At 44.9% G+C, this 12,202-nt stretch overlaps 1 protein-coding gene across 1 annotated transcript in view; it reads left to right on the forward strand.

Annotated features, from left to right (window-relative positions):
* The first annotated feature begins 341 nt into the window (after positions 1 to 341).
* Positions 342 to 12,202, forward strand: part of TRABD2B (TraB domain containing 2B) — a 258,886-nt gene continuing 247,025 nt past the window's right edge. The window contains exons 1-2 of the mRNA XM_082226757.1: positions 342 to 1,080; positions 3,641 to 4,201. Of these exons, the coding sequence (XP_082082883.1) occupies positions 958 to 1,080; positions 3,641 to 4,201 (684 nt within the window). The 5' untranslated portion in view covers positions 342 to 957. The remainder of the gene's footprint in view (positions 1,081 to 3,640; positions 4,202 to 12,202) is intronic.

The raw sequence follows: 12,202 nt of genomic DNA on the forward strand, positions 1-12,202 counted from the left end.
GTCTAGGAATCTAAAATGCCAAGCCTCCAGACACATGAAAGAAGAAATAGCTGAGGGAATGTGCAAAGTGTACCCCCCCTTTCACATGCACCCAGCTTTCTGAGTAAGGAGCGTGTCTTCGTCCCTGACGCACCTCAAAGCAGAGCCCTCCTTCGCCCCAGTCTATGTTCCCGTCGGAGAATGCCTCGCCCCGCTCTTTCGCATCTTTCCTTTCGGGATCTCTCTCCCCTCCCTCCCGGGAGTCCCGTCTGGCTCTACCTTGAGCTCTGCGGCGCTTTGTTTGTGCACCAGGCGCCCTCTTGCGGCAGGAGCCGCCCTCTCCAGGCTTGGCCGCCGCGAAGTCGCAGGCGGGATGGGAAAGAAAAGTTTGGGAAAGTTTGGAAGTTGCTGCGAAGTTGTTTCTTTTTTTCTTTTTCTCCCTTCTTTTTGGCCTCCTGGCTTTTCCTCGCCGTGTTTGAAAACTGACATGATGACATCCACAGCAGTGCCCGCCTTCCTGTGCCTGTTCAAATAGCATTCCCTCCGTCTCTCGCCATCTCAAACCCGGGATCGGCACCACCTCCGCCCCCCCCCCTCGCAGACAAACCTTGACTCTCCCACCTCCTTCCTTCTGAAGGCGGAGAGGGGGGGCGGGTAGAGACCCAAGCAACTCCTGGGCAGCGCAGAAAGTTTACCGCGCCGGAGAGTCCCATTGCCCCCCAAGCATGACAGAGGCTCAGGATCAACGCCGGGACCCTCAGGATCGCCCTTGTGGGGCCATTTAAGCCCCCATTCTCTTTTTGCAAGCCTTCTTCAGCTGCTCCCTCTTCCCTTCAATATTATTATTATTATTATTTTATTTTTGCACTTGTCAGATGCGGACGGGACCGTGGCCGGGACCGAAGCACCCGAGGCGAGACCGGGCGGAGAGTTCCCTCTGAAGGCAGCCGGCAAGGCGGGTCCCCCGGGAGGAGCAGGATGCAGCCCCACCTGGCGCTGATGTGCTTGGCTGTCGTCGGGGGGGTGCTGCCGGCGTCGGCGCGCCCGGAGCCCAGGAGGCGCCAGCAGATGGACCCAGGGCGCTGCGAGCTGCCCCGATCGGTGAGCTGGAGGGGAAGGGAAGGAGGAGGCCCGGGGGTCGGGGGTCAGTGATTGCCGGTGCTTAAGGGGGGGGGGGGAATCCGGCGCAGAGGCAGCGCCACATGCCACCGTCAGCTTTGGGACTCTCCTTCTACTGCGATGATCCCCAGAGACAACCCATAGTGCCGGTGCCCCTTTCTAAGGTTGCTGAGGATAACCGCCCCTCCGCAACATCCGCACTACACTAAGGCGCGGGCCAATTACGCGGGTCAGTTCCTGCCTTTCCTAGCTGCTCCTGGGTGTCCTAGCGAGGAACCCCTCTGCAAGTGGAGAGGGAGCGAGATAGATGGATATGGCTCCTACTAGGGAGCGCCGATCGTCCGCCCCCCCCCCCCCGGGAGGCAGAGGTTGTGCCCCTCGACACCTGAGGAAGTTGGGTGGGATCGAGCGAGCAGGTTTGGGGAAAGGAAGCGATGCCCTTCTTTCCTTCTGCGGGTTGCACAGCCCCTAGCACACTGCTGGCGTGAAACAGGAGTAGTTGGGACTACCACCGGTCAGGACACTTTGCCTTCCCGTCCTTGGGTACCACTTAGCAAGAAATCTCTCTCGCCCTTCTGCTCCTCCTCTATGGAGGTGCCCGCAAAACAATCTAGATTTCTCACATAACTTGCAACATAGTTAATGCCAGATAAAGGACTGGAGCCCTGTGTCCAGAGTTCAAGAAACATTGGCAAATTAGTTGAGATTTGCCAGGTAACCCTTTCTCTCCTCCCGTGTGTGGCAAGCTTGTCAACTTCCCCATGGCCACAATTTCATATTTCGACAGTCTCACAGATCCTTTAGATCTCCGGAGAGATATTGATTTCCTGCAAGACCCTGTTAGTTATGTTGAAATCTTCAATTTTCTGCACTGAATAGGCTAGGGCTATGGGTTGTATTCAACTTTCATAAACAATGTAATGAGGTTTTTGTTTTGTTTTTTTTTAAAAATGCTGCTTGTAAGTTATGGTTCATAGGAACAATTCAAAAGGGCAGTCAATGGGGGACTGTATAGGAGAATTCCCCTGCAGAGTGATCCATATTTGTCTACAAACAAATTTGCTCCAAGCTGAAACTTTACATTGTATAGCACAGTGGGTTTCTGTAAATATCAAATGAAGGAATAAATGACCAGAAGCTCTTAGCCTGGGTTGGATTTCTGCCTAGATAGTTAAATGTGTAAAGATTCTTTGATCCAGTTTGAGGTATGAGTGTTTATGGGTGTGTGTGGGTATATATCTTTTCAAAATCTCTCTCTCTCTCTCTCTCTCTCTCTCTCTCTCTCTCTCACACACACACACACACACACACACACAACACATGATGTAATGCTTGCATTCATTCTCTCATGAATAAGATATTTCTGTGATTTTATACAATAATCCCCACTTCATAAAGTTAAATCATAAGGTTTTTGGGTTTGTTTGTTTTTTAAAAAATGCTTAGTTTTATTTATATCACTTAATTGAATTTGAATACCACTTAATTGTAAATAAAAGACTCCAGTTTTATTGGTATAATGATCTACTCAGTTTTACCACTCCTTTAATCACAAAGGAACGTTAACTGGTTGATAAGGCATAACTAATCAGACAACTTTGAGCCTTCATCCTATATTTTATCTTTCTTTCCTGAATGCATGGTTTTTCTACTTGTCTGCTCACATGTTTAATTGCAGACTATGTGAGATTATGGATGCAATCCAGGATCCACTTAACCCAGGGAAGGTCATGCTGGGATAGTTTTACTGGTTTCAGTAGAATAACCGCAGCGTCGATGAACTCTGATTTGCAGTCATGCTTGACTTTCCATACACATACCATATCCACAGGCCTACACGTTGCACATTGCCGCTTCAGTCCTACCAGTCTTATACTGATTCCAATAGATAACTTGCTTTCATGCCAGCATGGTTAGGGCTAGGATATTGTGTACAATGGCAGCCCTCAAAACATTTTGCAAAGTTATGCCATAGGAAATGATTTCAACCACAACGCTGATGGACAGTTCCTGTTTGCCCCCCCTCCCCTAACTGGTCCTGAATATACTTTTCTCAGCGCTTTATACCATGGGTAGGTAAACTAAGGCCCAGGGGCCAGATCCGGCCCAATCGCCTTCTCAGTCCAGTTTGTGGATGGTCTGGGTATCAGCATGTTTTGACATGAATAAAATGTGTCCTTTTATTTAAAATGCATCTCTGGGTTATTTGTGGGGCATAGGAATTCATTCATTCCCCCCTCCAAAAATATATACCGTATTTTTCGCTCTATAACACGCACCCAACCATAACACGCACATAGTTTTTAGAGGAGGAAAATCTGTAGGCATGCCACCCGTAGGCATTTCCTCCATAACATGCACAGACATTTCCCCTTACTTTCTAGGAGGAAAAAAGTGAGTGTTATGGTGCAAAAAATACGGTATAGTCTGGCCCCCCACAAGGTCTGAGGGATAGTGGACCGGCCCCCTGCTGAAAAAGTTTGCTGACCCCTGCTTTACACCAAACTGACTCTTGCCTTCTTTTTCATTCCCTTTTCCCTAGCAAAGAGACTTGAACTCTTTCCTCTGGACTATCCGGAGGGACCCTCCGGCCTATCTATTTGGAACAATCCATGTGCCTTACACACGCGTGTGGGACTTTGTCCCTGAGAACTCCAAGTCTGCTTTCCAAGCCAGTTCCAGTGTGTACTTTGAGCTGGACCTCACTGACCCCTACACCATTTCGGGCCTGGCCAGCTGTCAGCTGCTACCCCACGGGGAGAATTTGCAAGACGTGCTCCCCCGGGATCTTTACCACCGCCTCAAACGCCACCTTGAGTACGTCAAGTTGATGCTCCCTCACTGGATGACGCCAGACCAACGGGGGAAAGGTCTTTATGCCGATTACCTCTTCAATGCTATTGCTGGGAACTGGGAGCGCAAAAGGCCCGTCTGGGTGATGCTGATGGTCAACTCCCTCACGGAGACAGATATCCGTTCCCGTGGAGTGCCCGTATTGGACCTCTACCTGGCTCAGGAGGCGGAGAGGATGAAGAAAAGGACAGGAGCTGTGGAGAGGGTGGAAGAGCAATGCCATCCACTGAATGGGCTGAACTTCTCCCAGGTAAGGAAAAGATAACCTTCTTCCTTAGAAAAATGACCTGTGTTAGGTTGGGCCAGGCAGAACCTTGAGACAGATATGAAATAGAGACTAGTATGTCTCATATTTAGTTTCTGCTCATTAACGAGATTATTTTATGAGAACATGGGATGTTCATTCTTTCCTACTGGTTGTGTCTTGTTCTCAGATACACATTGCGTATGAACCTAGGTATTTGTGGGCAAGGAAATGTGGTGTGTGTGTGTTTTTCTGATCGAGTGGCAAAATTCGTTTGAAAGCTTAGGGCGCTGTTCTTTCAGGGGGAACATAATATGTGTGCATGCACAGGCCCAGCTGTTGCATATGCTTGAGAAACATAATGCAGAGCAATGATGGAGGAGACATTGCCAACGCAGTGGTGCCTCAGTTTCTCTCCATCACACACACATTGAACATGATACCAGGCTTTAAAACATGATCGTGTCCTAAAGGCAGAAGATAAGTCATTGGGTATATTCAACGCAAGCAAATGTCTGATGGTGTTAGACTTTTTGTAACAAGGATGGCTGTGTCTTGCTTTTATAATTACGTGATACCCATAGAAAAATATACATGAAACCATGTCTCTCTACATGTTGAATGCATACTGTGGATAACAGACATAGTATGAGAGCACATGATGCTTTCACAGTGCTGACCAGGTTGAGCTCTGGTCAGTATCTAAATGGGAGGCTACCTGAGGTTTGCCTAGGGAGGAGTGCATGTCTGCTGGCTTGAATTCCACCTTGAAGGAAGCATTGAGATTTTAAAAAATAAAAATAAATAAATAAATAAATTAGATACCTTCTCCAATATGCGCACCATTTTGTGTACTCTTTCCTTTATATATTTCACCTGACTTACTTAGATCAGGAAGTGAATTGCTTCCCAACCTGTTACACATGAAGCATAGCAGTTTGTTGACCCTGCAGCATTTTCTAGGAATCTCGTCACTTCCTGTTTTAAAGAGCTAAGGGAAAGAAGGAAGGAAAGTTCCTGCATGTGTTTACTGTTTTTATAGCTGTTTGTATATAGAGAGTAAAGAAGTGGCTTATGTTGTTATGAGGAGAGTTAACTTTAAATTTGTTGTGAAAGACAATGTGTTTATTTAAAAACTCTCTTCTGAAAAACTTTTGTCTCTCCATTTCTGAGGGTAGATCTTGTCTTTGTTGACAGATCTCAATATAAGTCCACACTATATATTATTTAGGTTTAAGGGATTCACCAGCATCTATTCTACATTTAGCATTTTTTTCTGCAATTGTTCATGTTAAATCCAAAAGTCTTGGTTACCTGGCTTGTGTCTGTTTTTTATCACATTTTAAATCAGAGATGTCCTCTATTTACAACAATACCCTCAGCACTGGACACTCTTTGCTTTCATAATCTATGTATCTTTCTTGATAATGGGTTTCAGATGTTTTTCTGAAGAAAAAATTCTCTGCACTATTTTGGACCGAGTGGCTGTTTTCCATTAACAATCTCCAAAATATCACCTGTGAAAATATATAATTAGTTGATAGGTATGCCAAAAATAGAAGGCTGGGTTGGAATAAAATGGGAAAAACATGCTAGCTGACACATGATTTACTAGTGCAGTGTATCCTGTTGGTGATGTTGGGCTTGCTGGACAAATAACATCAGTCCTTCTATGACCCCAGCAGAAATGTACACAACTCTGGAGAGAAAAGCATCAGGGACTATTCTTGGCAATTTTTACAACTGTATGACATTCATTACATAACTCTCCAGAAGTTCCTTTTCAAATAAGATACTTATTTCAAGGCAGAACAAAAAGAGCAGAAGTGCTGTTTCTCCTCCCTTTGGGGAATTTCTCTTATTTCTATGGCTGTCAATTAATTAAACATTTTAGCCATCCAATCCAATATTTTACTCTGTTGGCAAATATATTCTTAAGACTGGTGTAATAATGGGATTGACAGATCCATGAACTATTATCTTATTCCAGGGTTGCCAGCACACAAGTTAGTGTGGATGTTTAAAAGGAGATTGCCATTCGATTCAATTTCTTATTTAATATTTTCTATTAATTAGCAGACTAAGCATGATACACGTTATGTTTTAGGGATATTAAGCAGTTGCAAAATACTGTAAAACTGAGCATCCTTTAACAAGGCATTAGTTTCAATTCAGGTCAAATCTAAACCCACTTTAAAAATAGACAAACCCAATCACCAGTACTCAGTCACAATGAACAAACTCATCAACGTTTTTGATCCTATTTATTTTTAAAGTGAACTAGATGAAAATCTTTTCAATTTTATTCATTTGAAAATTGAACAAGATACTTTTGACCCAACTTTCTCCAAAGAGCTGTCAAGTTTTCTACATCAAGTACACCCTATTTGAAACAAAGTTCAGAATAATGAACCAGAAACATAAGGTACCTCTGATGACACTGAGGCTCTATTAGGTTAAATAGTACTCTGATAAAAATGGATAGTTGGACAGTTTTCAAATGTGAATTATATTATACATTTTTGTAGATGGGAGTTATTATTTTCATTAAAAGAAGAACCTCTTGGAGTGGGACCTAATAATATTGATTTATTTTTTGGTCCCTGATTTTAACTCTACCAGCAATCACTCTGCTACTGTTTTAGTCATCTTTTTAGCATAATGGAGATGATGATGAAGGAGAAGGAGGAGGAGGAGGAGGAGGAGGCGGAGAGATACTCATATATTCAAGAAGGGTTTTGGCTTCTGAACAAAAGTTGCTTGTTCAGAACATGCTGCTTAGTAAGGAAAGCTGAATAATCTCTGCCATTCAGGAAGAGTTTTAAAATCTCTTTCTCAAATGTGAAGTATTTGCAGCTGAAGTGTTACATTAGACATCACTACGCCCCCAGGGCAGCCACTGGCCTGTAGAACATGCTTTCATTTTGTTTGTGCAGGTCCTTGTGGAATAAGTGGAAGCGGTCAACAGAGTACTGTGTGACCTCAAATTTGAAAAGTCCCTTTTAAAATTCCCCCTGATTGGGAAAGCAATGTATTCCAAAGTAACATGGGAGGAAAGAAAGCACAACTAGGCTTGCTGATCCTCTTCTGTCCTTTTTGGTGCTGTCTAAGAACTGGCTGCACTTGGCACCTGGCAGATTGCTCAAAGGGAGCAATTTGTAATGTTATCATTCTGTCTAGCAATCCCACTGCGTGGTGTATTATGGCCTTAATTGAAAGGAGTGGATTATGATGAACTAGATTTCCTCTCTTAATTCTAAATCTTGGATCTTCTCCTGAGAAACATATAATTAGTGGTATTAATGATGGAAATTAGAAAATGACCAGAGTTTGTATTCCAGTGGTATGTCTAGGCCGATGTGAACATCTGTGATCGTTTATAGCCCTGAATCTGTTATGGGCATCAGTTGAGTTTGTTTTAACCTGCTTTCAGCATTACTTTAATTGTAATATATAATCTGAAAAATTTGGAAACAGAGTCCTAGAAAGCATGCTGTACTGAAACATCCTTAAGCATTTGTTTTCAATCTATCCAATTTTCAAACACTTACTGAGGGAAAATAAGTGGTTTGCTTCTCTTCCAGCCAGTCCCTCCCCGTCTCGAAGTGGTTAGCTTCTTTCTTTCTTTTTTACCCTTTTCTCAAGTTTCACGCTACTGGAAATTTAAATAGGATGGATGCATTGTGTCTGCTTAGTTGAAGTTGGCTTCTATTGGTTTCTGAAACAAAGTGAAGATGCTTTAAGGACAGGGAAGAAGATCCCATCTTTGGAGCATCCACCACTACTTAAAATACGATGGAGATTTTAGTGACATTTGTATCCCTGAAGACTTTTATTGTATCATATTTAATTATGCAAATTTGTGTATCTGTCAGAGCTGCCCGAGGTCCCAGCTCACAAAGGACCAACGCCAGTCCGTTGTTATATACAAAAGTCTTTATTGAAGTTCAGTTCCCCTTTCACATCAGCAGCGTGCAGCTCTACGTCTGAGACTCTAGACCGCCGAAGCTCCGTCTGAGTCTCCTCCCCCAATACACCAGTTTAAGACCCTAGCCTTGCTCCACCTTTTCCTTTGCTCTTTCCTCCGCTGGGTCCGCCTGTCAGCTGGGTTTTCTCCCTTTCTAGACTCTTCTGACGCTGAATCCCCTGAGTCCTCCCCCTGCCTCCGGCGGGCTTTAGGACCTGGTTCCCGATCTGGGCTTTCTGCTGTCCCGCGCGCCTGTACATTTGAACTTGGTGCACGCGCCCAGCCGGTAACCTTCCTTCTGACCGTTTCACTGCTCCTGTCACTGCTTCCCCCTTCGGGGTGGCTAGCTGAACCTGACACCTGGGACTCTTCCCCCCCCACTCTGCTCTGGTGGGGAAGCTGGTCCTGATTTCCAGCTGCTGCTTTGGGAGTCCCCGCTGGCCCCCTGTCTCTGGTGTGTCCCCCCTGGGACCCCCCTCGCCCTGACCATTGGCGCCTCCTTCTGGGAATCTTCTGATTCGCTGGAGAAGCTCATGGAATCTCTCGGGTCACTGTCATACTCCCCTATGCTGCCCTCAGATCCTTCCCCTTCGCTCTCCATCTCCTCCCTCCCCTGTGCCTCTGTCCCTGAGCCCCTGACAGTATCCCAACCCAGTTTCCATGCCTGTGTGCTCTTGCCCAGCTCCTGGTTCATTCCAATTTCTATAGTGTCTTAGAATAGTGCTTACTGCGAGAAGTAAGGTTACAGGGAACCAGGCAGAGGGCTTTCTTGGCAGTGGTGCCCGCCCTGTAGAACATCCCCCCACCAGATGTCAAAGAGAAAAACAACTACCAGACTTTTAGAAGACATCTGAAGGCAGCCCAGTTTAGGGAAGTTTTTAATGTTGGATCTTTTATTGTGTTTTTAATATCCTGTTGGAAGCTGCCCAGAGTGGCTGGGGAGGCCTGCCCAGATGGGTGGGGTATAAGTAATAAGTAATGATGATGATAATAATAATAATAATACCAATACTACTACTACTACTACTACTACTACTACTACTACTACTACGATGCTGTAGAGGGGGGTATTTGCAGTTTCTGACTCATCAAGTCAAAAATCTATTCAACAGTTATGAGCCTGCTGGATGCCTGAAGTGCATTTGTGCAATCCCAAGCGTGTGGCAAAAAGAGAATTTGCTGAGCTCGACAGGCTGCCTTACACAGCTGGTGGCCTGCATTTGGCTCAATGGGCCACAAATTGCACATTTGACTTGGGGGGGGGGTTACAAGATCTGCTTGGGATATGGTACAAAAAGGTATTAAATCAGTACCTTTTATAACTTACTTCTCAAAGCTATTAAATACACTTATTCCAACTGAAGATATGTCTTTTCCCAGAACACCACAAGCCCATTGCGGACTGTTTCCTATGCCAACTGTTTATGCCAAAATGAAGTGGTTTGTCTCTAAGGCTGCAGTCAAACTCCTGATCTGCCATGTTGGGATGGTTGAATGGGGTGGAGATCTCTTTCTGCTCATCTCAAAACAGCTCCTCTGGCCTCTGTCCACCTGCTGAAAGTGCAGGCAAACAGAATACCACTGGCAGGATTTCTGTCTGGGCATTCCAGGGACAAGGGAGAGGGAGAGGCTGGATTCTGAGCTGGCCCCTCTGCCATGGCTTGATGACATCAGGCTCAATCTGGGCCCAATTCGTTCCACTGCCTGCAGCTTGGTATAGCATGGGGCAGGGTTTTGTGTGAGCTCCAGCCTTCTGCCTGTTCCTGGTTACCCCAGCCTCTCTTTATTTCAGCAACCCAATTTAGGTGAAAGAAGTCATTTTGATGCTGCTGCTGCAAATCACTCAGAGATCTACAGCAGATCCCAATCTCTTTTCCAGCAAGTAGGTTTTGCTTGGCATCAAGAGTATGAACATATCAGTATCATTATTATTGCTCTTTTGAATTATCAGACTCTGAAGATTCGTTGAACTCAATGGAATTAAGTTAGTGATAAAGTTACCATCAATCTGATCTAGGCATAATTAAGTTTGGATCCAACCCAATTTATCTTCTATTTCCTGAAAATGCACTACTAACATATTCAATTGTATGCTAAATTAGGTGGGATTCAGTGGACCCCCAGAATGTGTTTGAATGCAAAGGCTCACGAGATTGACTTGAATAGTTGATTTGGAGTAAGTGTGCACATATTCTGTTGGTGTAACCTGCCTTGTGATCTTTGGCAAAACGTGGCTTATGTGTTTCATAAATGAACGAGGCTGTTCGTCCCACATTGCCTATCATGAAGCAGCTCTGGGCAGTCAGAGGAGGCTCCATTTTCAAAGATTCAAAGCAGTGGTGACCTGGGAGTGCTGTTTAACCCTTTAGCCTTGCACTGTTTCCCCCTGCCTCCCAAATGTGCAGTTAGCCCTGCTAGGGATCTACCCTGCCTCCCAAATGTGCAGTTAGCCCTGCTAGGGATCTAATAACAGCTTCTTGGGGAGAAAGGAGCAGGGTCTAAAAAGCAGGAAAGAACTAAGGATACCTCTCCCCAGCACCACTGGGGGGGGGATCTGATTATATGTACCAAATCATATCTGTTCTAGACCAGAAAGAAAACTTTCTGGGGAATGAGCTACCCTTAGGTGCCAACAAAGGACATGTTGATGCTGCTGTAGCCTAACAGGACTTTAGTATTATTAGTATTGGTATTGGCATTATTTATTAATTACATTTGCATCTAACCTTTCCTCTAAGGAGCTTAAGGTGGCTTACATAATTTCCCTTTTCATTTTATCCCCACAAAAACCTTGGAAAGCAGGTTAACTGGTCCAAGTTCACCACATGAGCTTCATAGCTGAAAGGGGATTTGAACTCTGGTCTCCCAGGTCCTAGTCCTATACTCTAACCACCGCACCATGCTGGTTCTCACTGGCCCCACACTTGTGTGAGGTAATAGTGTGCCACTGGTTATAGAATCATAGAATCATAGAGTTGGAAAAGACCACAAGGGCCATCGAGTCCAACCCCCTGCCAAGCAGGAAACACCATCAGAGCACTCCTGACATATGGTTGTCAAGCCTCTGCTTAAAGACCTCCAAAGTAGGAGACTCCACCACACTCCTTGGCAGCAAATTCCACTGTCGAACAGCTCTTACTGTCAGGAAGTTCTTCCTAATGTTTAGGTGGAATCTTCTTTCTTGTAGTTTGGATCCATTGCTCCGTGTCCGCTTCTCTGGAGCAGCAGAAAACAACCTTTCTCCCTCCTCTATGTGACATCCTTTTATATATTTGAACATGGCTATCATATCACTCCTTAACCTCCTCTTCTCCAGGCTAAACATGCCCAGCTCTCTTAGCCGTTCCTCATAAGGCATCGTTTCCAGGCCTTTGACCATTTTGGTTGCCCTCCTCTGGACACGTTCCAGTTTGTCAGTGTCCTTCTTGAATTGTGGTGCCCAGAACTGGACACAGTACTCCAGGTGAGGTTTTCTCTCTCTTTCTTTAACATTAGCTTCGGCATGGAAAAACATGGCTATCTTCCCCCAGCCTCAAAACTTCAGGCCAGTCACCAGCACAGAGAACCCAGAAACTTGGTTTAAGTCTCCAACCTCTCCATCTTCATCCTCGTTTCTTTCTTTCTGATTTTTCATGTTGCCTTTCTTTCATCTCCTATCACTGGCCCTTTGTATGCATCCTTAATCCGCCTGCAGTTGGAAGCTAAGCCTTTTAGCCTCTTGCTACATTTTTTCAAAAAGTTGCCTTGCTGAGGACTTGACATTAGCATCTTGATTTTTTAAATCTCTTCATTGAAATCCCTCTCCATAGGGAATTAGGTTCTTTCTCCTTCGATGGGAAATATCTGCCCTGCCTGGTTTCGCCTTCCCTCTTTTATTTTTGCTCATGAATTCGGTTATCTAGATTGCATGATGTCAACCGATGGTGGAATAAATGCAAAAAACAGACAAAATATCAAAGTGGAATTGATTAGATCAAGGGCAACCTCAGAAGAAGAAAAAGAAAGTTTCCAAAGCTTGTCACCCCAGACTTCACACTTAG

The sequence above is a fragment of the Podarcis vaucheri genome (assembly GCF_965113315.1).
Source record: "Podarcis vaucheri genome assembly, chromosome: 6".
Classification (NCBI taxonomy): Eukaryota; Metazoa; Chordata; class Lepidosauria; order Squamata; family Lacertidae; genus Podarcis; species Podarcis vaucheri.